A 25,548-nucleotide genomic window follows, 5' to 3' on the forward strand; every position below is an offset into this window, starting at 1 on the left:
AAAGTGACCTCAGTGAGCTCCCAACACAGGAGTGCAGGTGAGGCACTCACTCGAAGGCATAGGGCACGCTGAGTCACCACCTCTTGTCTAGCCTGCTCTTGTCACAATGGATTCACGGCTATAATTTATATTATTATTATTATTAATAGCAGTCGTAGTCGTAGCAGCAGCAACAGCAGCAGCAAGAGGATACAGGGAGATCTTACAAAATAATACAGCTGCTGCTTCCTTACCTTGGTCAGATCAAATGGATTAAATGGGAAGGTTTCTGCCTCCTTGAAAGTCATGACCTGGATGTAAAAAGTCCAGGATGGGTAATTGCCACTGGCGATGGCATTGAAAAGATCTCGGACGCCATAATCCGGGTCTTCCTGTGCAAGTTTTCCTGCTTCTTCAACAGGCAAGTTTTTGATGCCCTGGTCAGTCTGCAGAGTGAAAGTAAGAAACTCATATGGAGTTTAGGAAAGAGGTTACAAAATGTAACCAGTACTTCATTGAAGGGTTCTAAGCAACACAGCCCATTTGGGTAACACAATGATATTTTCCTTAAATCATACGTCTATTGTTCAGAATCAACACTAATAAATTTATAGGAAACTATATTTATTTATGTTCTTTTTTTTTTTGAGCTGGGGACCGAACCCAGGGCCTTATGCTTGCTATAAGCGCTCTACCACTGAGTTAAATCCCCAACCCCAAGAAATTATATGTATTTATACCAATTCTTTTCAATGTTAAATTATTCCTCTTTCCCTTTATGTATTCTATATCATTTGAAATTTTATGCTATTACTTTTTAATGAGAAAAAAACTGTCTTAAAAAAGATAAATTCTAATCCACTAAAATAAGCAAAAGATAATTCACTTCCTTTTTAACTAATACATTAAAACACCAAAACTATGCATATTAATGGAGAATATTTACCATTCCCTTATAGCAAAACACTGAAATCCTTTCTTCCAGGTTTTTGAGAGATGTAGTGCAGTGGCCGTCTACAGTCACATACAACAGCTCACTAAACTTGATCCTCCCAGCTGTGACTAAGCCAGCTTCCCACCCCACCCCCGCCCCCCTGCTCACCCTGGACTCTGAGGACCAGCATTTCTAATTCTCAAATCCCACCAATGAAACAGAGCATTCTACATCTGTCTTTCTATGCCTGACTCATTTCACTTAGCACAGTGGTCTACTGTTCCACCCACAGTCACAAAGACGTGGCCTGACTCCTTGCCTCCCTCCATCCCCCCATTCTTCTGGCTAAACAGAAGTCCACTGCATCACATCTTCTTAATCCACTCACCATATGATGGACACTCTTTAAAAACACAAGGGTGCACATGCCTCTTGGACATCCAGTATCATTTGACCTGGATATATACCAAGGAATTCTGGAAATAACCTAATTCCCGTTTTTAAAACAGCTCAAAAAAATTCCTAAAATTGTCAGCCCTCTGTCTCTGTTGTCTTGCTTTTGTTTTATTTTTAGAAATTATAGAATCATAGTTCATCAAGCCACCATGAGCTTCACTGTAGCTGCTCTATGCCAATTCTCTCTGAGCAGGCAAGAATCAGCATTCTGCCTTTCCAAGCAGGCCAAACATACTCAAAACCATGATGCCACTTCCCCAGCACTCCCATCTCTAGTCCTGGTCAACTGGTTGAACACACATGTCACGGAAACATTTAGCAAAAGCAACTCTGGAAGGGAGCAAAGGGGAAGGCAACTTCAGGGTTTAAAAATGAAGGTCACCATCTGCAGGTGACCCAATATGTTCAATGTTATCCTAACAGTACAAAACTGTTATGATTTTAACCAAATCTCTCATGTTTAGAAGAGAGTACCTATAAATCAGGATAAACAAATGAACGAGTAAATTCATATACTGATATAGATAGATATAGATATAGATATATAGATATATAGATATATATCACTCTATCTCAGGATTCTCTGCTGAATAAACTTATAAGCAATCTTTTCATTCAGGCCTGTGGGCAGCTGTAGTTGCATCCCAATTTTACAATGAAAAGCACTTCCAACAATCTATCCAATCTCAGTTATCCAGGACAGTGAAGATCTGAGTTTAGACTGGCATACCTGCAAGGCTTCTGCCTAGGCTCAGTCAGTATCCCCCACAGTCACTGAGTCTTGCCCTGAGTGACCTTACACAGTTCTCTGTGACAGCTATAAATCCAGAGATCAACTGTTTTCTTAACTCTGATCCAAGTTGTAAAGGAGAAATGTCTTCCATTTAATACACCTAAATAGCTTGTAATAGCTTCAAATAAGTATTAAAATATGCCTTTGAGATGTCGTTAAAAGGAAGAGGAACTAAGCCTGGTCATGTGGGCCTGGAAGCCCAGCTTATTCAGATGACGGAGGTAAGAGGATTGCAAGTTCAAGGCCCAGCAAGACTACCAAGGAAGTCCAAGGCTAATCTGTGCACCTCAAAACACGAAAGGTGCTGGGGATGCAGCAGCTCCGTGGCACAGTACTTCTGAGCATGTGTAACGCCCTGCGTTCAACTCCAGTACCACATACACAGAAAGAAGGGAGACTTCGTATGTCATTAACCCACCTCCTTCTTCCTAGCTTAGCAACGATATTTAGAAACAGAAGTTTTTTAACCTTCTGATGTGCTTAGGGAATGATGATAACCCTCTCAAGTAAACTGGTAAATATTGCATATTATAATATAAGCCAAGATCATACCAAAGACAGAAGCCATGTGCCCCAGCCTCTAACTACATGTAAGGAAGAAACCAGCAGCCAACTACACACAGCTCTAATTTGAGCGGCCTGAATTTGTTCTTTAAATTGGTGGCCAACAAAATATTCATGGTGCTGTTCAATTATATCAATTCTGTGTACCTAGGGTGGAAGTGAGAGAAGGGCAGGAGAGACCTCAGGCTTATAGCAGAGGTAGAGAGAGGTGTGTAGGAGCCGTGTGCCCTCTGTCCAGACACCCTGTACCTTGTAATGGAACTTGCAGTACACTGCCTCTCCATTCGCATTAACCAGCTTGAAGGTGTGTGAGCCATAGCCATTCATGTGCCGATGTCCATCTGGAATCCCTCGGTCGCTGAACAAGAAAGTAACCTAAGGAACACAATCGGAAATCCTCCCATTTAAAGGTATCCCACGGTTTTTACATCCATGCATTTCCAGAAAATTCCTTATGGACACAGAACACACCTTCTAACTTCCATGGGTTATCATGATTTCTCCTATAGAAAATGACAAGACGTCGGTGAAGGAATGCTAAAGCAAGTCTGGATTCTGTCTCTTTATCTTTTTAACTTGAAGTCTTACTGAGTCTTTGGGAATTTCACATCCTGCATTCATTTCTCAGCCCTTCCATGCCTGCCCCCCACACTTGAGACCTCCCCCAAAGGAAACAAAAACAAAGTTTAAAAATAGTAGTAATAACTAATTAATAAAAAAAGAAAACTAAAACTACAAGTCCAATGTGGGCTGCCCATACACTCAGTGGAGTATGGTCAAAGTCCCAATGGCCTGCCCCTTAGAGCTGAGTCCTCCCTCACACAGCATCCCTGACAGCAGCCATCACTGCGGAGAGTTCATTTCCTTCTCTTCGATGTCTTCCTTTTTAGGCTGTTACTTTGGGGGCAGGGTGAGAGTAGGGACTGTCACAAAATCCTTCCATGTCCCTCCTTCTCAACTATGTCTCTGCAATCACCAATGTCACTGCAAAGGCGACTTCCTTGCTCTTCAGTCAGTCAGAGCTGACTTCCACATGGCTTCTGAGACAGCACAGACCACGAACATGGCCCCTGCCCACAGTAGGACTACAGACTCAGACGAGGCCCTCAAAGGTAGCCCAGACCACAGACAGACAACGCCGGGGCCTCAGGTGGCAGTGCAGGCCACTCACATCCACCCGGTCCTCACTGCTGTCATGTTTCCACAGCGCATGTACCGCTCCGTGTTTTATCTGTCCCACCTCTCCATCACATATTTGTTCGTCGTGGTGGTGCTCACTGTGCCCACCGTGCCCACTGCCCACCACGGGCGGCCTCTCAAACTTTATTTTAATAGCTAAGGCTTTCTCACTGCTTTCCTCTCGCTTCCCTACAGCCCGGCTTGACCCCTGACTAGACTTTATTCCTAACTCTTGGTGATCAAAAAAATCTGAAGAAGCACCCCAAAAAGACAGAAGCCAAATCCAATAAAACAACCCAAGCATGAGAACACATTACAAGGCCTCATCAGCAATGCCAGGATCCCAGGCGACTTAATAGTGAAGAAGGGGTCTCACCTGATGGAGAGACTCTGGACGAAGACTCCAGAAGTCCCAGACCATGTCAGGGTCCTTCAGGTGAGTTTGTGGGTTTCTCTTCTGGCTATGGATAAAGGATGGAAACTAAATGGGGGGGGGGGAGAAAACAAAAATAAAAATTCCAAAGCTGTTTGTAAGAATTATATATGTTTATATCATATACTGTCTGTGGCTTCCTTATGAATTATAATTCTAGTCAACACAATTCCATAAACTTAGATTGCTAAACTTTCAAATGAAATTAATTCAGTACATACAACCAATTCTTTGGATTCTCTAGTGTCAAATGCACTCAGAGCTGAAGTATCTCTTTAAACACTACCACCACCAAACACACACACACACACACACACACACACACACACACATACATACACACCTACCACATACATACATACATACTATACACACACACATCATACACCACACACACATAACACACACACTCACCCAGCACACATACACTCACACAAATACACTCACACACACACACTCACACAAACACACACACACAAACACACATACACACACAGACACATACACCTACCACATACATACATATTATACACACACACACACCTACCACATACATACATACATACATACATACATACATACATACATACAATACACACACAGACACACCTTATGCCACACACACACACACACACTCACAGAAACAAACTCACACATAACACACACATACACACACACACATACACACACACACACACACACAGAGAGAGAGAGAGAGAGAGAGAGAGAGAGAGAGAGAGAGAGAAATATCCTCTATTGTCCTCACTAATCCTCCAGGTTCTGCAATGGAAGCTGGATCATGGATTGTTCCCACCAGGTCAGTTACTCTTGACATGACAAATCTAAGGCTAATGGCAATTATCATTTGCTCTTACAGACACACACTAAATTCTGGGGGAAAAAATTTAAAGGGTGTGGTGGTTTGAATAGGTTTGGTCCCCATAGATCCATGTGTTTGAATGCTTGGCCCATAGGGAGTGGCCTTTTTAGAGACGGTGTGGCCTTACTGAAGGAAGTGTATCACTCTGGGGGTGGGCCTTGAAGTCTCTATGCTCAAGTTCTGCCCAATATGGGACAGTCTCCTCCTGGCTGCCATTAGATCAAGATGTAGACTCTCAGCTCTCCAGCGCCAAGTCTCAATGCCATGCTTCCCACCATGATGATAATGGACTGAACCTCTGCAACTGCTAGCCAGACCCAATGAAACATTTTCCTCAATAAGAGTTGCTTTGGTCATGGTATCTCTTCACAGCAATAAAACCCTAAGACGGGGCTGGAGAGATGGCTCAGTGGTTAAGAGCACTGACTGCTCTTCCAGAGGTCCTGAGTTCAATTCCCAGCAACCACATGGTGGCTCACAACCATCTGTTATGAGATCTGATGTCCTCTTTTGGTGTGTCTGAAGAGAGCAACGGTGTACTCACATAAAAAATAAATAAATCATAGAAAAAAAAATAAAAACAAAGCTCTACGACAAAGGGCAACCCAAACAATCCACATTCTCTTTTCTCCAGGGCTTATCCTCAAATGCCAATCACTAAAGAAAACTGGACATCAATACAATCAACAACACTTAGGGAACCAAACAGCCCAACACCTACCAACATGGCATCCCTGATGAAGAAAATAGGGGTGTTGTTTCCCACAAGATCCCAGTTACCATCTTCAGTGTAGAATTTCACTGCAAACCCACGAGGGTCACGAACTGTGTCAGCTGAACCTGACTCTCCAGCTGGAAGAGTCAAACGGAAGAATGAATCACACCCAAGTACACTGCAGCCAAGAAACCATAAATCACAGAGGAACTTAGCATCTACCATCCGTAGTCCACTTCCTGGAAGCAAATTAGTTATTTAAACGGAAGATTCAAATGGAGGAATGGAACACAGCCAAGTATATTGCAGCCAGAAACCATAAACCATAGAAAAACATTGCATGTGCCATCATCAATCCACTTCCTGCAGAAGTAGATTCCTGGAATCCCAGAATTCCTAGAAGCAGGTTAGGTATTTAAATATCTGTGCAATTTAACTACGGCCTACCTACTAACTGGGTCTAGAAATCAGACAACAGAATGCAGTGAGAGTGATAAGATATATATACCAACAACTGACAAGATTATCCACTGAAACAGGTAATTAAGAAAATGTTTACTAAGACTGGAGTAATAAAGCGTGAGTTGTGTGGGCTGGAGAGATGACTCAGCAGTTAAGAGCGCTGGCTGTTCTTAAGCAGAGTTAAGACTCAGGTTCAATCCCCAACACCCACACAGCAGCTCACACCATGTAACTCCACTTCCAGAGAGTCTGAGACCCTCTCCTGGCCTCTGATGACACCGGGCATCCACACGGTATACAGGTATGTATGCAGGCAAAACATCCAAACACATAAAATGATAAAAATTTTAAGAGTGAACTGACATAAAGTTAGTATTAAGAAATTAGTTAAGGCATAGGTGTACTCTTTATCTCACTCATTTTTACATAGTATGGTTTGTGTGTTTGTTTAAACACAGAGCATAGCAGAGAAGACTAATCTATATGTTAGAATACACACACATACACACACACATATATATATATATATAATAAGTAAGTTACCTATGCTAAGTTGCTCTAGACTTAATTCTCAGCAAAAAGCAGTTAGAACTCCACTTCATACTTCTCTTATAGAGTTCTTTCTAAACGTCAGAAAACGGCAGTAGTAGCCCCTCCATGGCTCAACAGACAGAGCAGTAAGTAACTTCCGGAATGTCTCCAGATATTTTCTATACAATAAAACAGGCTACAATTTCCTATTTTCTTAGTATGCTTTCCTTGAGAGTTTGTAAGTGTGGGTTGAAGGGACCAAAGGAGGCATGCAAACAGACTGACTTACCGACTGTGGAGAATCGGACGGCAATAGGAGTCCTCTTCCCAATATGCTCAAACACCTTTGCCTTGGAGTATCTGGTAATATCGTGGGTGACCTCAAAGTATCCAAAAGCACCTAATGAGCGAGACAGAAACTCTCAGCACAGGTCCATCATTCGGGCTTCAGGCCCTCAACAGGCGCCTGTGATGAGAGAAACGGAACATGCGCCCAGCACCAGCCTTCCGGGATCTTCCACTTCAATGGGGGAGAAGATGTCAGGAACCAGAGGCAAAGCCCTATTGTCAACGAGTGCCACGCGGTGGGAGCCAAGAGGGCATGGGGGTGCTGGGAGCTTTGGGTGACCAAAGACAAAGGACCTCAGAGGGCCTTGAGGTAGAGGCAGGGGCCAGGGGCCAAGGAACGACAGGGAAGGAGTCAGGGGCTGAAGGAACAGCTGCAAACAACAAGTGCCAACAGAGAAGACAAAACAACGGGAAGTAACTTCTCTAGAAGGCAGAGGTGAAGCCAGGGAGGCTGAACAGAACCCAGAAGCAAGCTAAGGAGAAAATGCTTCCTCCTTTCCACGAGCTATTCCTTGTTTGTTTGTTTGTTTGTTTGTTTGTTTGTTTGTAGACAGTGTTTCTCTGTGTAGCCCTGGATATCCTGAGATTCTCTATGTTGAACAGGCTGGCCTCAAACTCAGAGATCCACTTGCCTTTGACTCCTGAGCGCTGGGATCAAAGGTGTGCACCGCCACCCGCCACCGCCTGGCTGCTAATCTTTTTCTTGCTGGGCTTTTCTTTTAAACGTCAATGTCATCTTTTACATCCACCATAAAAGAAGATAAAAGTTTACAGAAGCAGACAAAAGAGAAGGAGAATTCACCACAAACCCACCACTCCAACATAAGAATGCTCTATTTCTCCCTTCATTTCAGTGTTTATCCCAAAAGAGCCCTTTTTAAGGAAGCTGCCGCTGTGTGTTTCTCTATCTGTGCTTTCACTTTCCTAAGCTACATAACATAAAAGGTAATGAAAGCTTACTAATTAGTATCTGTGGTGCTGGAGCGTGAACCCTAGGCTTGCTAGGTAAGCACTTAGTACTGAGCCTGATTTATTGAGACAGGATATTACAGCTTAGCACAGGCTGGCCTGGAAACTGTCTCTCTCTGCCTCTGCTTCCCAAGTGCTGAAATTACAGGCATGTGGCAACACACCACACCTGGCTGGAAAGTTACTATTTGTTTGTGTGTGTGTGTGTGTGTGTGCATACCACATGAGCATGCACATGTGAGTATATGCATGTGCATGTGAGTGTGAAGGTCAGAGGGGAAACTGGATGTCCTTGATTGCTTTCCATTTTTAATTGATTGATTGATTGACTGATTCAGATCTTTTACCAAAACTGAAGTTCATTGATCTGACCAGGCTGGCTAACAGAGAGCTCCCATCCACTCCTCTCCCACCAGTGCAGAGGTTACAGTCCATTATAGTGTGCCAGCTCTTTTCACACGTGGATGCTGGAGCTAGAAACCCAGGTCATCATAGCTGTGCAGGACACACTTTAAGAATTGAGCTATCTCCCCAGCTCTCAAAAGTCAGGTTTTTGGAAACTGTTTTGGAGCAGGACAGACGACTCAGCAGCTGAGAGCACTGGCTGCTCTTCCACAGGACCCAGCTTTAACATCCAACACACATGTGGCAGCACAGAATGTCTGTAACTCTAGTTCCAGGGGATTCAATGCCGTCTTCCGGCCTCCTCAGCACTAGTTTCACGTGTGGCGCACAGGCAAAACATCCTTACACATTAAATGAATGAATATTTTTAATTTTTTATACATAATGTATAACATAAATACATAAAAATATTTACATATTATATGTTGTTATATTACTTTTGTCTGTTATATATGTTATATAATATATAACTTATGTATTATTTATATTATTACTTATATATTATGATATAATTATAGCATACATATTATAATATATGCAAACGAATGGTATAATAATTAATATATAATTCTATAATTAATATATGTCATTATAATGATACATAAGAATATAAAAACCTAGGCTATTGTTCTATTAACAAACAATTTTCCTTTCTTCCAAGAAAGGAGATTGGGGTTTTACCAAAAGGAGATTTTGTGGTTGTCGGTTGTTTGGGAAGCCTTTGAGACAGGTTAGGAGTGAGGGACACAGACGGCTCTCACCTGCTCCCTTTGCGTGTACCACTCTCTCAGGAATCCGCTCTCTGTCAAAGTGTGCCATCTCGTCGGTGAAAACCACATCCTGAACGAGGAGGGGCCCTCGGGGCCCCGCAGTCATGATATTAAGTTTATCTCCTATTGGGTTCCCACCTCCGGTGGTCAGGACATCGGGTTTCTACATGAACACGAAGGGAAAAGTAGAGGAGTCAGTACAGCTGAAGCCTTCCCTAACACCATCATACCTGGCGATGTTTACACCTTCCTCTTCCTGTGTGAAATATTAAATCTGCTCTCAGAAATCCTCGACAGAAATTCCCAAGACACTTGTTCTGGAAGCAGAGGTGACCAAATTCTGACTAAGTTCAACCGCTCCTAGAGATGGGCGCTGGATTCCACATGTGAGCTTCTAGATAGGTACCTACACCCAAAAGGGAATATATGTGCTTGACACCCAGTGTCAAAACTAACAGCAAGCAGTGGGTCTTCAAAGAATCCACGCCAGCCGGTGCTTCCCGTGGGCTGGTTTGTCGTGCAGTGGGACTTTCAGACACAGTAATCTTAGGACACTGTGACAGGGACATCCAGAGGCAGCGTTGTGGACAGACGCACGTTTCTCTCAAACATGCCTGGCATCTTTTCGCAATTTAAAAACAAACAAACAAAATGCCTTTCCTTTGGCTAAAACCAATTGTTTCTGGTAAGATGGATTATATTACTGATGTGCTATACACGGGAGAACGCTGGGGGGGAAATCACCTGGGAATTTATAAAACTCATAAACAAGACTCTCACAAGTGCTCTACCACTTGATCAAATTTCCTAAATCATTAACAGATTTCCTCGCATGGCCTCAAGGTCATACAATTTTCCTCCAAAATAAACATGATAGAAAAGGCTTCAAGAGGCTGCAGTTCAAAAGAGAGCCCAGGGGGCAAAGACTGAAAAAGAAGACCGCCCAGCTTCAGGGGATGTTCAGGGCAGCGTTGGACAGAGGGCTGACGCAGGACTCATCAGCAATGTATGGTCATACATGAAACACTACAGTAGAAGCAGGTCTTATCCAATGGTCAAGCACTTTTCTCCTGTGTGTAAGGCTCTGGGTCAGATCCCTAACCCTGACAATTACTGTAGTGAAGATCAGGATCCCACCATGAATAAAGATTTGCTAACTACAATGAGTTGATGGGACTAGAGAATAGACCACATGAGTACAATCTCATCAGACCAATGTTAGGAGTTCAACGTAATGGGTCGTGCACATGTCCAGAGGGTGTGTGTGTGTGTGTGTGTGTGTGTGTGTGTGTGTGTGTGTGTGTGTGTGTGTGTGTGAGAGAGAGCACATATGAGAGTCAGGTGCACACACGTAAGCATATGGAAGCTCAAAGTTGCTTTAAGCATCTTCTCTGATTGTTAATTTACTGTGGCGGGTCTCAGGTCTCTCAGTTGAACCCAGATCTCACTGACCAACAAGTGTAGCTAGCCAGATTGCCCCAGGGAGTCTGTCTCTGCCTCCTGTGATTATAGATGGCTGCCTTATCTGCCCAGCTTTTACATTGGTTCTGAGGATCTCAACCCTGGTCCTCATGACAAACATTTACCCACTGGGCCATCTCTCAGGCCCTTAGGTAACTTTGGACAGAGGATGAATGTCCAACAGGATTATCTCCAACTTGTAACTGCTGTTACAATGTTGCTAGTATAATTTTTAACTTAGCAAAACATCACTTTAAAAACAATTTTTTTAACTTTTTAAAACTGATGTTACCTAAGTCCTCTTCCTATTTGTGCACTCACAGAGAGAGATACACACATGAACACACACACACAGGTCAGAGGACAACTTGTGGGATTCGGTTTTCTCCTTTTACCATGTGGATCCTAGGAATCAAACTTGGTTGTCCAGATGGGACAAGGACCTTCACCTGCTGACCCAACAAACCAGCCCCAGAAGCAAACATTCTTTAAATGAGCTTTTTAAAAGACATATTTTTTTGCTACTGGACAATTTTAAGAGCTAGCTCTGAAAAGGTAGCATTTGTAGTGGCTCTTAACATGATATCTGGCCAATAGCTACTTACTGCCACTAGCTGTCCACCCATGCCTCTCCTGAAACACTTCCTGCTACAACCATGGTATTTCCAAGCCACCAAATAGCTCAGTGGGTAAAGACACTTGCTGCCAAGTCTGACAACTGTGTTCATTCCCTAGGACCCATGAGGTGGAAGGAAAGACTCCTGAAAGTTGACCTCTGACTCCCACAGACATAAAAACAAACGAACAAGCAAATAATACTTTAAAGAACCTCTTCCTATTTTCTATATGGAAAACCAAAGCAAAAGGAAGCAAATGGAGAACCACTCTCTACCAGAGACCCCACAGCCACCACACTTGGCTGGGACCCCATCAGTACATGGCAGAAACCTCATCAGAGAAGCTGTTTTTAGCAAAAGATAACAGAGACCCACAACTGGAAAACATGCAGTGAGACTTTGAAATGCTGTCTTCATCAAACCCCTCGCCTCTATGCGGGATCTATGCAGAAGAGGAGGAAGGAAGACTGTAAGAGCTGGGGGTGCTGGGTAATCCCAAGGCTGCAGTATTTCCAGAAGAAACAGAGCAGATCCACACGGAACAAACTAGTGTACTGAGTGTCTCCACAGAACTGTAACTGCTACTCCGCCTACAGCCTTTACGGCCTGTTAATCTGGACACGGACTCTCTAAAGAACTCTGCATTTATTTTGGAATAACTGAGAGAATCACAATGCTTGCCTAGGTGTTTTCCATGGAGCTAAAATAAAATTGTATAAAGTAAGAGAGGGTGGCTATATAAATTACTGTGAAACAATGTTCTGCAGCTGTCAGGATCAGTAAACCAGGGGAGCAGTGGTCCACGGTTGAACATCCATTTGTCAGACAGATGTCCTTACAGAGGAGTCTCTGTGGAAGCTCACAGTAGCCTTTGTGTGGGTTGGGGTGAAGCCGACTCTTCTGTCTGTGATTTTTACCAAACAAATATGCATGAGGTCCCCTCCTTCACAATCTCTGGGCTTCATTACGATTTTCGGTTGCCGTCACTAAGGTTTGAAACAAGCAGCTCCATTTTGATTCTGACGCTACCCATAGGCCTTATGCTAAGATCGCACGGAGTCATGGCACAACTCCAAAGTATCTGACAAGCCAGTAAAGAACTGCTGACCCTTGGTGCTAAAAACCTGTAGATCGGGAGGGTCAAGGACAGAAGGAGATAGCAAGGGATTCCAAGAGAACCAGTGGACTATTGTTAATTTCAGGAGAAAAAAAATTTCTCTGGAGAAAAATTATGTCAGGTTATACACTCACCAAGCCTGGGTTCCAAGGACAGGTTAAATATAGTCACTCAGTTACACACATGAGAACGTTTTGTCAAGCAAGGCACGCTATCTTATTTGTATGTGAGTAAACAGGTCTCGGTTGTTGCTAACTCATCTCAAGTATTCACTTTTACTGCTTCATAACCAAAACACAGCTGCTAGTTTTCAGTGATTAAAAACATTTAGAATAATCCTATATAAAGTTCAAACCTACCAAGAGCACAAAACAGCAACCGCAAAAGAAGTGTTTTCTCTCGTGAAACCAGATCAAAATTTTGTTAGCACCATGTCTGGTCTAGTATGAGTTTTCAAAAGGCAGAGAACGGGGAGAATCTGGAGAGAGAGACTTAAAAACTGAAGGTCATCCACAGATGAAAAGAGATTCTTTTCCTTTTTTATTGGAAGCTGAAAGATTGGGGTACTTTAAAAAAAAGAGGAAACTAATAACAAAAATGGTAACTGTGGGTATATATTTTCCAATTTACACTTTACAGTCAGCTCCTGCTTTCTAACCTGGAGAGAAAACATAGAACAGCCTAGACCTTGGCTAAAACAACGACTTAGAAAAATGCGATTCCTTCTGGCCGTGTCTCTCCTGCTGACACACCATGACATAGCAGTTCGACCTCTCCTGCTAGCCTGAAACCTGAAAGCTCACTCTTGTTAATTCAGCTTCCCCCACTCCATTCCTCTCCTGTCCCTCACATTGACAGCGTGCCAACGGCGTGCTCATTATCAGAGTTAACCTCAAAAACATATGTGCTCTTATAGAAAATTCACTGGCAAGACAGGCAGGCTAAGAGCAGGTAACTCGGGGACAGAAGAGTCAGGACTCTGACGTTCAGATTCTCCAGTGAGCAGAGGTGACATTAAACCTGGGAATCCCAAAGGAAGAGCCCATGTGGTCTGAGCAGCGGGTGACAAAACTCCTATTGAATCAACTCTTCAATATATTTTGAGAGGAAGAGGGGTTTTTCAGGTGGGCCTACGTCAAGCCTGCAAAGACACTGGATTGAATACTCAATAATCAATGTTCACAAAGCTCCTAGTTCAGTTGTCAGCAACACCTGACCACAAGAAGGCTCCATTTTGTAAATTGCTCTCACAATGATCAACACTCTGGTTCCAATCCATCCAGCTTGGCGCTGGACATCTGGTTCTTAGGAGAGGAGATAACAGAATGCACTTCCACCATTTACAGCTCCCGTAAAAGTAAAAAGAAAAAAAGGACATTTTAATGTCATAAAAATATAACTAAGTCTTTAAAAAGAGATTGTGTCTGTTAACTCATCACATGGAAGAGAAAATACGTTGACGACTTTCCAGGAAATATGAAATGTGTACCTTAGACCACATGATAATGTGACTTCCTAGACACAGAGGTAGACCACATTTCCCAGATTCCCCTATACTTAGCCCATAACAGAGGTCTACCTAAGGTAACTGGAAGTGAACCTGATCCCAAAGCTTCCCAAATACCTTCTCCATACACTTAATGTTTCTGTGGCTGAACATTGATGCCTCAAGTACTTTAGGGGGATTGTTACTTACCTAGAAATACTTATTTTTATGTGTGGGTTACTGTCTTGTCTACATGGGTGTATAGGCACTATGAGAGGGTACAGAGCCATCCTCTATAAGTGGCTCACAATACCTCCTGCCATCAACCGGTTCACCCAGGCCCTGGACAGGCAAACAGCGACTCAGCTGCTTAAGCTCGCCCACAAGTACAGGCCAGAGACAAAGCAGGAGAAGAAGCAGAGGCTGCTGGCCCACGCTGAGAAGAAAGCTGCTGGCAAAGGGGACGTCCCAACTAAGAAACCACCTGTCCTCTGAGCAGGGGACAATACAGTCACCACCTTGATGGAGAACAAGGAGGCTCAGCTGGTGGTGATTGCCCATGCTGTAGACCCCATTGAGCTGGTGGTTTTCCTGCCTGCCCTTTGTCGAAAAGATGGGGGTGCCCTACTGCATCATCAAGGGAAAGGCCAGACTGGGGCGCCTGGTCCACAGGAAGACAGGCATCACTGTTGCCTTCACACAGGTTAACTCGGAAGGCAAGGGTGCTCTGGCTAAGCTGGTGGGAGCTGTTAGGACCAATTATAATGACAGATATGACGAGATCCGCTGACAATGGGGAGGCAATGTCCTGGGTCCTAAGTCTGTGGCTCGCACTGCCAAGCTGGAAAAGGCAAAGGCTAAAGAACTCGCCACTAAACTGGGTTAAATGTACACTTAAGTTTTCTGTACATAAATATAATTACAAAATTTTTTAAAAATTAAATAAATTTGTAAAAGTTTTCATATCAACTTTATTCATAATAATCCAAACTTGGAAAGAACCCAGGTGCCCAGCAATGATACAAACAGTGGTCTAACCTCATCACCAAGTCCTACATACAAGTGTGGAGAGCCCTCACTGCTGACACACAGCACAGTAACTAACTGGAAAGCATTTCTACTCAACAACAACAGAAAGAGCTTTGAACTAAAACCCATAAACCAAGGGTTAAAACATGAAGAACAATGATTTCCGGTGGAAACACTGAAGTGTGTGTGTGTGTGTGTGTGTGTGTGTGTGTGTGTGTGTGTCACACAGCACCCTCAGGTGTCAGCCCTCACCTTCCACTCTGTCTATGGGGTTTTTCTACTGTGTACACCAGCTGAGCTGGCCTGTTCCCATAAAGGAACACTGGGACTCCAAGGCACACATTACCATGGCTGGGTTTACATGGATTGTGGAGATTCAAACTCATACCCTCCCACTTTAACAGAAAGTCCCTTACCACTGAGCCATCTCCTCAGTACGCCTCAGATATCTTGATAGGGGCTTAGGATGCCATTGTTTATGTGTGTATTAAACCTTGTTGAGCAGAACACATAAATCTACATGTTTCACTATATGTAACTATTACTGTACCCTGCACATGTGCGCTGTACTCTCCATTCACATCCCTGAAGTGTTCAGGTATAAAGTATACTGTTGAAGAGATACACTTAAAAAAAAATCAGAGATAGGGAGATGGATAATCTTATAAAAGAGGCAATTGTACACTACAGAAAGTGGAATAAGTGTGTACAGCAGTTCTTTCAGTGTTTGTGAATTCTTGACACTTTTCATAATCAAGTATTTCAGCTTATCTAGGCTACATAACACATGAGAATTTCCTTCCAGAAGGTAGGGGGATTCTCTTCCTAGAAATGTTTATACAGAATAGCATGAATTGAGGAAGAAAATATCGGCATCACCAGCAATAGGTGACATACAGGGAGCAGGGAAATGGTATGGAAAAAGGACAAGCTGGTCTCAAAATAAACAGGACACCTTTAAGAACACGTGTATTTTGTTTTCTAAAAATCTCACTACTCGGCCCAAGTGTTACTCAGTTCACAAATATTTGTGACAGCCAGCCAGCATGCAGCAGGCTTCAGCAACTACTGGGTACCCAACAGGTCCTGGCTCTGAGGAGCTCAGTTCTAATCTTGACTCTACCACTAACTAGCTGTATGTCCTTGATTACGACTCTATGCCTCTCTGGGTCACTTGAAGAACTTAACAGACCTAGCTGTAAATAATGAAGGGCGACGGGGCCAAGAGCTTAGAGAAGAATTTCAGCATTTTCCCAAACTCGGTCCATGAACACTAAACACTGGTCTCCCAGTTCACCCACACGAGCAGGGTTTTAAGGAAGAAAGAGCATGGGGGAAAGTCTCCCTCACCCCCACCACCACCCCCGCCCTATTAACCAGAAGTCATGGTACCGTGCAGTATCATTTGCTCCAACTTTTCTAAGATGCCCGGGGCCAGGAACATCCCTGCCAAGTCTGCTGAAATCCCCACTATCTTTGAGGACACTGTCACAGTGTCATCTGCTTGGGATGTCTTGCAGCCAACCCCCGGCATTCATCTACACTCCACAGCTAGTCTGCAATTGGAACTAAATGGTAATCATCTGTTTACACATCTTGCCTCTCAGTGTTGGCTCTAAACTTCACCAGGGTGCGGTCTTATCTCACAGGAATATGTGTATACCTCGTCCAGCCCAAACGGCACATACAGGCACTCAAAGTTCTGTGAATCAAACCGATGATTACTGTCTAAAGTCACTGCCAGTTCTAAAACATCAGGTCTGACGCTCCCCTCAGTGGAAATGAAAGAATGGTTGTAAAAATGCTTTTATTTAATCGGTGAATGTTGTGTGTTCTGCATGTCGCCATGAATGATGCTGGAGGCACAGGCTCGGGTACTTCCCCAACAGCAATGCGTGCAGATCTAAGATTTCACAAACATAAAGCAGGAGCTGGCTCCAACTTCCTGGCTCACAGCTCTCTGCCTCTTTGCCCAGGCGGCTCCACGTCTCCCTCAAGCTGTGACCTATGTCCCAGCTGGCACAAATGCCAAACTCGGAGCCATCCACCCAGCCCCTGCTGCTGGCGACAAGTCCTGCAGCCCCATTCCCCTCTCCGCAGAATGGAACGGTCCGTGGGACAGAAAGCAGCCACCCGAGCGCAGCCAGTGGTGCAGCCCCAGCACAGGCTACCCAGGGGGAACCCGCGCCGTTACTCGCCGCCTCCCAAGTTCTCGTGAGGCTCTGAGGAACACTGGATACCTGAGGGGCCCGCTGCTCCTTCCACTGCTTCATCTGGTCGCTGGCTGGGTCCCGGCTGTCCGCCATGGTGTAGGATTGCGGAGCTGCAGAGCTGCAGAACGTGAGGCAAGAGGGCCGAACGAGCACGGTCTCCACCCGGGGTAGGCAATCGTGTCTGTCAGGCCCGCTGGAGTGGTGACTTCAGGCTCCGCCAATCAGCACCGCCCCCCACCTCTCGGGACGGCCGCCTCCTGATTGGCCACGGAAACTCTAGAAGGGACAGGATTGGAAGGAGGGTGGGGCGAGCAGTGGGTTCGGGGAGGTGGACCCCGGGATGGGAAGAGATGGGTGGGGACCGAAAGGCGGTGCTCTCTGACCTCTGAGAGTCACAGTTCGGGGTCCAATTCCTCTGTGCAACGTTTTCTCACTTTGCTTATTTATTTGGTACTAATTGGTGGGTGGTTCTTTTTCTAACTTCTCTCATTCAGATTATCATTTACCAAGCTGTATACCAATAATTTATTGTAAAAACGCTCAGGAGCTGTTTAATCTTCCTACAGATCTGTACGGATTTCCTCCTCTGTGAGAGGGGAAATCTGACTTGTGACTTGGCCCACTGTGCCAAAGTGGCCTGTATTGACTGCAGTGACAGACTCCTCCATTTTCTCCCCTGACATTGGAGAATAATAGAATGTTCTTTGTCTTTGGGGAGAGGGGGATCTGTGAAGGGTCTGAGGATGTGGCTCGGAAGGTTGGGTGTTTATCTAATATGCAGAAAGCCCTGAGTTTAGTCGCCAGGACCATATAAACTGTGCGGTGGCGCAGGCCGTTACTCCCAGCCCTCCGGAGGTAGAAGCTAAGGTTCAGAAATCAAAGGTCATCTTCAGCTTCATGGCTCCTTTGAGACCAGACTGGGATATGAAACTCCGTCTCAAAAAAAAAAAAAAAAAAAAAAAAAGACTAGAAAGTAAAACATTTACTAATGTTGGTAAATATTTGGTGACTTTGTCGCTTATTTTTCATTTTAATCAATAGGTTAAAGATTTTCTATCAGTTGCTAGAATTTATCTTTAAACACCTTGATGCCGTCATTTTCAAAATAAACCTTCTCAGCTTTCACCTTGATTATGGGCTGTGGGCACGTGACTGAGGACACTCCAAAACTTGTTCTTGATTTGACAAAGATGTGGTAACAGAGATTGGTAAAATTGTAAGTTTTGCAATCCCTTGGGAAAACAGTCACAAATTCATCTAATCAATGTTATTTTTTTTTCTACATTGTTCTTAACACAATTGTCAAATTTCATTCATTGGGCCATTTGTTTTGTTGTCTTTTGCTAATCTACATCTACACTGTCCCTAGAATGTGAAGCCCATAAAGGCAGTGACAGTCATGTCTAAAATCCCATGGGACCAGCAAAATGGATCAGTGGAGAAAGTCACTTACTGCCTGAGACCTAGAACCCAAAGTTTAATCCTCAGGACCCATGAGGTAGAAGAAAAGTACCAACTATCAAATGTCTTCACACACACACACACACACACACACACACACACACACACACACACGTTCATGCACATGGCTGGACCTGTCTTGTTTGACTCAGTGGTAGAGTATTCACTTAGCATATGCGAAGCCGCACCACAAAAAGAAAACATAAATAAAAATAAGAAAATATGGAGCTAGCAAGATGGCTCAGTGGATAGGAGAACTCTGTGCCAAGCCTGACAACCTGAATTTAATACCCAGGTCCCATGTGGTTAATGGAGAAAACTGACTCCCAAAAGCTTGCCCCACTTACACACACACACACACACACACACACACACACACACACAGAGTTAATTCAGTAATTAAGTGTAACACCAATTTTAAGTTAGAACTCCTTGAGTACTTCCTGTATGCCAGGGACTGTTCGACTATTAGGGCTTTTTTTTTTTTTTAAACATATTTGCTTAGTTGACCCAGCAACACTGTAAGTTATATACTGATACTGCGATTGTTAAGTGGCCCGGGAAGCTGAGGTACAGGAGAGTAAATAAAGAACTCGCTCAAAGTCGCACAATTACAGACAGACACAATCAAAATTCCAGTCCCATCCACTCATGCCCAGAGCCTGCTGCTTGTTAAGCAGGTCAGTGTTGAGAGAAGGAGCAGAGCAGACCTTTTTCTCTGTAGCTAGAATACACCTGAACAAGGTAAACAGAAGCCCCAGTCATGTGCTCTGCTTCCTTCTTTGTGTGGACGAGTCTTGTTTGACTTGGGGCTCTTTCTTTCTTCCCCGTTTCTGTTACTGTTGCCTTAGATTCCTAAAGAGTTATTTCCACGGGAACAAAAAGAATGGAGAAACCAGGCAGGCTCTGATCTTGTCTTGTCTTGCGTTTTAAAATAAGGTGCGTGCTCACAACAGTGGCGATGAATTTATACTGGCTACCTAAGCAGAATGCCTACCCATCCTTTTCAGGATTGCAAACCAATCACAGGTTGGGTGGAGACACCTCTAAATATCTCCTACCGCTTCAAGTCGTTGAAACCCGATCCCCCGATTCCTCAAGGTAATTCCAAGCTCTGACTTCAGCAGACCGCCTCCTTACTGTTTTATTCATACAAACATGAGTATTCTGTTGGCAGTGAATAGAGTTGCTGTTTCGGAAATGCTGTTCTCTGACTGCTCAGAGCTCAGTGAAGTAAAATACACCGGCACAAACCATCGTGTTATTGATCCTGATATCGGGATATCAAAGCCCAGCCTAAAGAGAAGAGATTAGCTATTCAGGGGATCGCTGTGGATAACATGTCCCTTCTGAATAGCAGAAGTAAAGAAAGGAGAAGTGTGTGTACGCCTTGGATGATGGGGACGATGGTGCCCCAGGAACAGCCTCGCCGGCCAGTTATTTACTCAGGTCCACCCGCTCTTCAAGAAACAGAGTCTTCTCCACATTTCCATTTATGTCTCTTCACCGGGGCTGTAAGAGGTAAGCTGAGGAAGTGGAATAAGCACAATAGAAAAGAGAATTACTTCATTTTATAAAAAGCCTTGGCCGTAAGGGGAGGGTGCAGATGCCTCCCCAACACTGTCAATAGTCCACCATGGATCAGGCCTGAGCAGCTAGAGATGAAGACAAAATTCTAATTCTAAAGAAGTTAGTTTTCTGTATGGCCGTGGCTTGTAGCCCCAACTGTTTCACCTCAGCCTCCCTGCTTTAGCACTGAAGAGAGCCCAGGTTTACCTTGGTGTCTACTTCTGGGCACAGATCCTGAGGCACGAGGACCCATGTGCCCGTACTCTCCGTTCATCATGTACCATGCATGCAACTCACCCAGTATTGGAGAAAGGGGAAACACAGACACCAGAAGCAAACTTGTTTCTACGACTTCTTTTTTAACATGTAAGCATACATGTAAGGCTTACAAACTATAGACTTATATATCCCTGCCCCCCAAAAAATCACAGATGGTATTAAATGTCCTTTTCACCAATGTTTTATCTCTTACACATACGTGAGGGTGAACGAGGCTTAAAATGGAGTATGTGGAACATGTAACTGCTTTGCTATGCTTTTCCTAATTCTGTTTGTTTGTTTTTAAAACACATTCTCATGTATTCTGGGCTGGCCTCTAATTCTCTGCATAGCTGAAGATGACATTGAACCTCTGATATTCGTGCCTCTCATAGTAGCTGCTTTCCTGTTGCTGGGATAAAACACCATGACCAGAACCAACTTTCAGAAGACATCATTTATTTTGACTTACGGTTCCAGAGGGATAAGAGTCGATGATGTAGGGGTTAGGGAGCACCAGTGAGGAGCAGGCATTTTGAGGCAGGAGCAGAAAACTGAGTTATCACATCTGGAAGGGGAGAGAGAGAGAGAGAGAGAGAGAGAGAGAGAGAGAGGTGGAGAACTAGCTGCGGGATGCAGCCACATATTCTCGCAACCCACCCCCAATGACACACTTCCTCCTGCAAGGCCCAGCCTCCTCAGTCTTCGCCAGACACCATCACCAACCGGGGACCAAATGTTCAAACACATGAGCCTGTGCAGGGTATTTCTTATTCCAAGCACTACCCTCCGCCTCTGCAGGACTGGGGTTTCCAGGTGTGCATTAGGATGCTTAGTCTGTGCAGCACTGGGGATGGCTTTGCCCACCCCGGGTAAGCATTCTACCAACTGAACCATGTCTTCATCATCCCTGTGTCCTGCTTTCTCACTCAGCATTCCAGAATAAAGTTTTTCTTTCTCCAACTCATTTCTATATCTTCTGAAAATAAACCTCAAAAAAACAAAGGCAAATCCAGGAAGTAACTACTCTGTTATTGTAGAAAAATTAATGCTCTGAGTAAGGGGACGAGCAAATGAAGAAACCTGCTTTGCAGACTGTGTAAATTTGGTTCAAACCATTTGAACGTGTTAAGGCTCCTGCAACATTTTACCTGATGCTCTCTGGGAGCTGAGCAAAGCTCATACCTACTGGCTCTCAGAGGACGGTTTGGTAATAAGATTAAAAGGTGGGTAGGTACATTCTAGACGTTTTCTAAGTCACACATTGTATTAGATACTTCAGAATGTAGCCAGGTGTGGCACATGACTGCAGTCCTATCATCACTAAAGAGGTACAGGTAGGATTATATGGAGTCCATAGCTATATGTTCCAGATCAACCCGGGCTACTTGAGACCCTGTTTCAAAACCAACCAGAATCGAATAGAGTTACATATTGTATTGAATTCCTCAGAACAGTCTCTCGTATTACATTCAGCCACCACCATAGCCATACAGAAGTCACACAACCTGCAGCCATGTCCTAGGCTTTTGTCTGTGAGAAAAGACCAACAGAAATAAAGTGGACACTCGGCACGGCAGCGAGTGTGTGATAGGAACGGGCAAATGCAGGTATACCCAGGAAAGCCACTAGCCTGAGCATGAGAGGAGAGAAGAGGAAGCCACTGTTGAATCATGAAGAGCTGCCAGGTACAACACCAAGCACTGAGGTTATGGTTCACCCGGCGTGGAGATCTGAAATGGTTTCTTCCATATTTCCTTGAAAGCCTGACTTCATTATCGGTGTATTGTGGTGTCTCATGGACTGGGAAAGCAAGCAGACATCTTTCCATAACTGAGGTGCATCCTTGTTGGATTTGCCAGGACACCGGCCTCTGTGTTTAACTTTGGCTCTGGCACCTTCTGCTTAGTCACTGTCCCTCCTGTCAGCTGCCATCCTGAACTGCTGAGTAAGAGAATCACATTGAATGGCCAGGATGATGTGCCTGGCTTAGAGTTGGTTTTTTGGTTGGATGGTTGGTTGGTTGGTTGGTTGGTTGGTTGGTTGGTTGGTTGGCTGATCCTCCACAGCCCACACCCCACACCCCACACCCCCGCTGTCTGAGGTATTTTGATTGATGCTCCTGTTTGTGCTGTAAAGTGGTGTAACTGTGCATGGCCCTGGGCTGAACTCTAGATGCAGAAACCAGACAAACCTGACAAAATATCACTGGCAAATCAACACACTGAGAGGACAGGGTATAACTCAGTGGGAATTGTTGCCTGCAAATGCTGGAGTCAAACCCCAGTGTTGGTTGGGTGGAGAACTCAACATGAGTGAGATATCTATGAAAACATAAACAGTTGGTTATAAAAACAAAGGTCCTGTGTGAAGCCATTGGTCATAGCTTGTCTGTGGGAGAACAGGTATCTCTGTCCTTTATTTCCATACATTCAGACCAACGGGGCTTTGAGAAGCAACCCCACATTAGCATCAGAGCACTTGGTGTGGGATCTAACCATGGCTGTTTACAAAGTTCATGATCTCAGGCAAGTCATGTAGTCCTCTGCTCATAGGTGTGTAGGTGTGCATTGCAGGCAAGAAGCAACCTTTTTGTTCTGTTTTGTGTACAATGTGTGTGAGCACATGCATGTGAGCATGGCGACTGTGTGTGTGTGTGTGTGTGTGTGTGTGTGTGTGTGTGTGTAGGTGTATTGGGGTGTGGGTGCATGTACTCATGCCTGTACATATGGAGGTTGGAGGACTATTTTTCTCCCCTTTATTTCTTTTAAGATATGGTCTTTCCTGGACCCCAAACCATTTCCTAAGGTGGACCAGCAAGCTCCCAGGATCCTCATGTCTCTGCCTCCCAAGGCTGGTGTTACAGGGAAGAGCAGTCATGTCCTACATTTTATATAGGTGCTGGGGATTTGAACTCAGGTCCTTATGCTTGAGCAAGCTTCCTTATGTATCAAGCCAATATGCCAGCTTATTCAAGATGAGATCTCTCACTGGCCTGGAACTCTTTAAATAACCCCCAGGCATCTGTCTGTCTCTGCCTCCCCAGCACTGGGATTGCAAGCCTGTGCCTCCACACTTGGCTTCTTAAAACATGGTTCTGGGCAGCTGGAGAGATGGTTCAGCGATTAAGAGCACTGACTGCTCTTCCAGAGGTCCTGAGTTCAATTCCCAGTAACCACATGGTGGCTTACAACCATCTATAATGGGATCCGATGCCCTCTTTTTGTGTGTCTGAAGAGAGTGACAGTGTACTTACATACATTTAATTAATTTATTAATTAATTAAATTTCAATCTGATGGTTCTTAATGGTTCTGGGGATTGAACTCAGGTCTTCATGCTTCCAAGGCAAGCACTTTACTGGCTGAGCTATATTACTGCCTCAGCCAAGGTACTTAGTCTAAACTTCCATTTAAGGGAAGCTCAAAACATCTTCTAATGGTGGTTAGGCAGCTCTGCCAGGTCCAAGACATCCATCTCTTAGTCCAAGGTTCAGATTACATGCTCATAATTGCACGCCAACCACTGGGAACATGGTCAAAGGCACAAATACCTAGTCATTTGCAGAGCCCAACCTGGAAACTACACACTTCATTTCCACTTACATCCCTTCCCACTGGCCAGAATGTAGGAAACTTGAACATGTTCTCACTGGCTAATCACGTGTTAAGCAAAACTGAAACATTTTATTGTAAAAAAGATATTGGGAGTCAGCTGGCAACATCGGCCACATTGACCTACTGGAACTATTGTGAACACTAGTGGGGGAAATATTTAAGAGAATCAGTTGTGAGTATTCTCAGTTACAAGAAGTTTCATTGCTCTTTATCCTATGCCTTTTATAGGCTATTTCTACCCTTTAGAAAGTCTAGCCAGTTTTGTGTTAGGATATTATCATTGTAGGAAACACTCTAGTGAAGAGACTGCCTCTGGCCATTGCATGCACAGCTACAAAGTCACATTGTAATGAACTGTCTCTGTGCCAATCCAAACTTGGTCCCACACCACACATTTTCCTTTAAGAGCAGTCTGTAACAAAAATTTATCTTGCTCCTACTATGACCAGGCTCCAGGGGTTCTGTAGTATTGACCTAATTAATTATGAGTCTAATGATCTTCACCTCCCAAAGTCACCCAGACAATTAGCGATGAGGTCAGAATTTAGACAAGGCTGAGGCCCTGGAGATAAAATCACAACTCTTACATTGCTCTGCCTGCAACAAAGTAGACAGGCAATGAGCTTCCTGTATACTTAGAATACTCCTTACACATTGTGCCACCTCCTGCCCACCTAGGACCTAGCCATGTTTTCTAGTCACGATAGAGGAAGATTATAGGATAAAGGCATCGAAGGGAAGCATGAAGCGTGGTAGTGGATTTATTTGTGAGAGTCAGTGAGGCCGTGGAATCCACACCACATGTAAGAGGGGACATGAGAGGAGCCAGACAAGACAGCTGGAGATGACAGCTGGAGATGCGCAGTCTGGCTAAGCAGAAGAAACTGAGGTAAAAACTCTCCAGCCAGCCTTCCTACAGCAAAGAGCAGGTACTGACTTGGACTTCTACGGTGGTAGAATGACTTTTCCCTGAGAAAACGTGTTCGTGAAAAGACTTCATTTCTACCAGGTAAGAGGATCTGCTGACCCACTTCTCTGAAGCTCCTACTCCAGAACTGACACAAACAAATTCAATTCTGAGACTTTGTGACATGAAGCAATCGTCTCCTAATTGTGCCAAATGTCAAAAGCAGTTGCCTCATGAAAACAAAGGTCAATTATGGTGGTTAAAAAAAAAAAGAAGACATACGTCTGCAGACTCAAATGGGTCAGAGATAATGTGTATGTGTATGACTGGACACATACAAAGATAGCAGGTAAACATTTATCCAAAAATCTAGATCAAAGGTGAACAGAAGTTTAC

The 25,548-nt window shown here is 44.2% G+C and overlaps 1 protein-coding gene across 1 annotated transcript in view; it reads right to left on the reverse strand.

The window, feature by feature from the left end:
* The window catches only part of Cat (catalase), a 31,144-nt gene extending 13,710 nt beyond the window's left edge, over nucleotides 1-17,434 (reverse strand). The window contains exons 1-7 of the mRNA XM_032903812.1: nucleotides 17,369-17,434; nucleotides 9,410-9,581; nucleotides 7,216-7,326; nucleotides 5,940-6,070; nucleotides 4,282-4,386; nucleotides 2,976-3,101; nucleotides 234-425 (exon numbers count right to left, since the gene is read on the reverse strand). Coding sequence (XP_032759703.1) covers nucleotides 234-425; nucleotides 2,976-3,101; nucleotides 4,282-4,386; nucleotides 5,940-6,070; nucleotides 7,216-7,326; nucleotides 9,410-9,581; nucleotides 17,369-17,434 — 903 coding nt within the window. The remainder of the gene's footprint in view (nucleotides 1-233; nucleotides 426-2,975; nucleotides 3,102-4,281; nucleotides 4,387-5,939; nucleotides 6,071-7,215; nucleotides 7,327-9,409; nucleotides 9,582-17,368) is intronic.
* Between the last annotated feature and the right edge of the window lie 8,114 nt (nucleotides 17,435-25,548).

Source organism: Rattus rattus, chromosome 5 (genome assembly GCF_011064425.1).
Source record: "Rattus rattus isolate New Zealand chromosome 5, Rrattus_CSIRO_v1, whole genome shotgun sequence".
Classification (NCBI taxonomy): domain Eukaryota; kingdom Metazoa; phylum Chordata; class Mammalia; order Rodentia; family Muridae; genus Rattus; species Rattus rattus.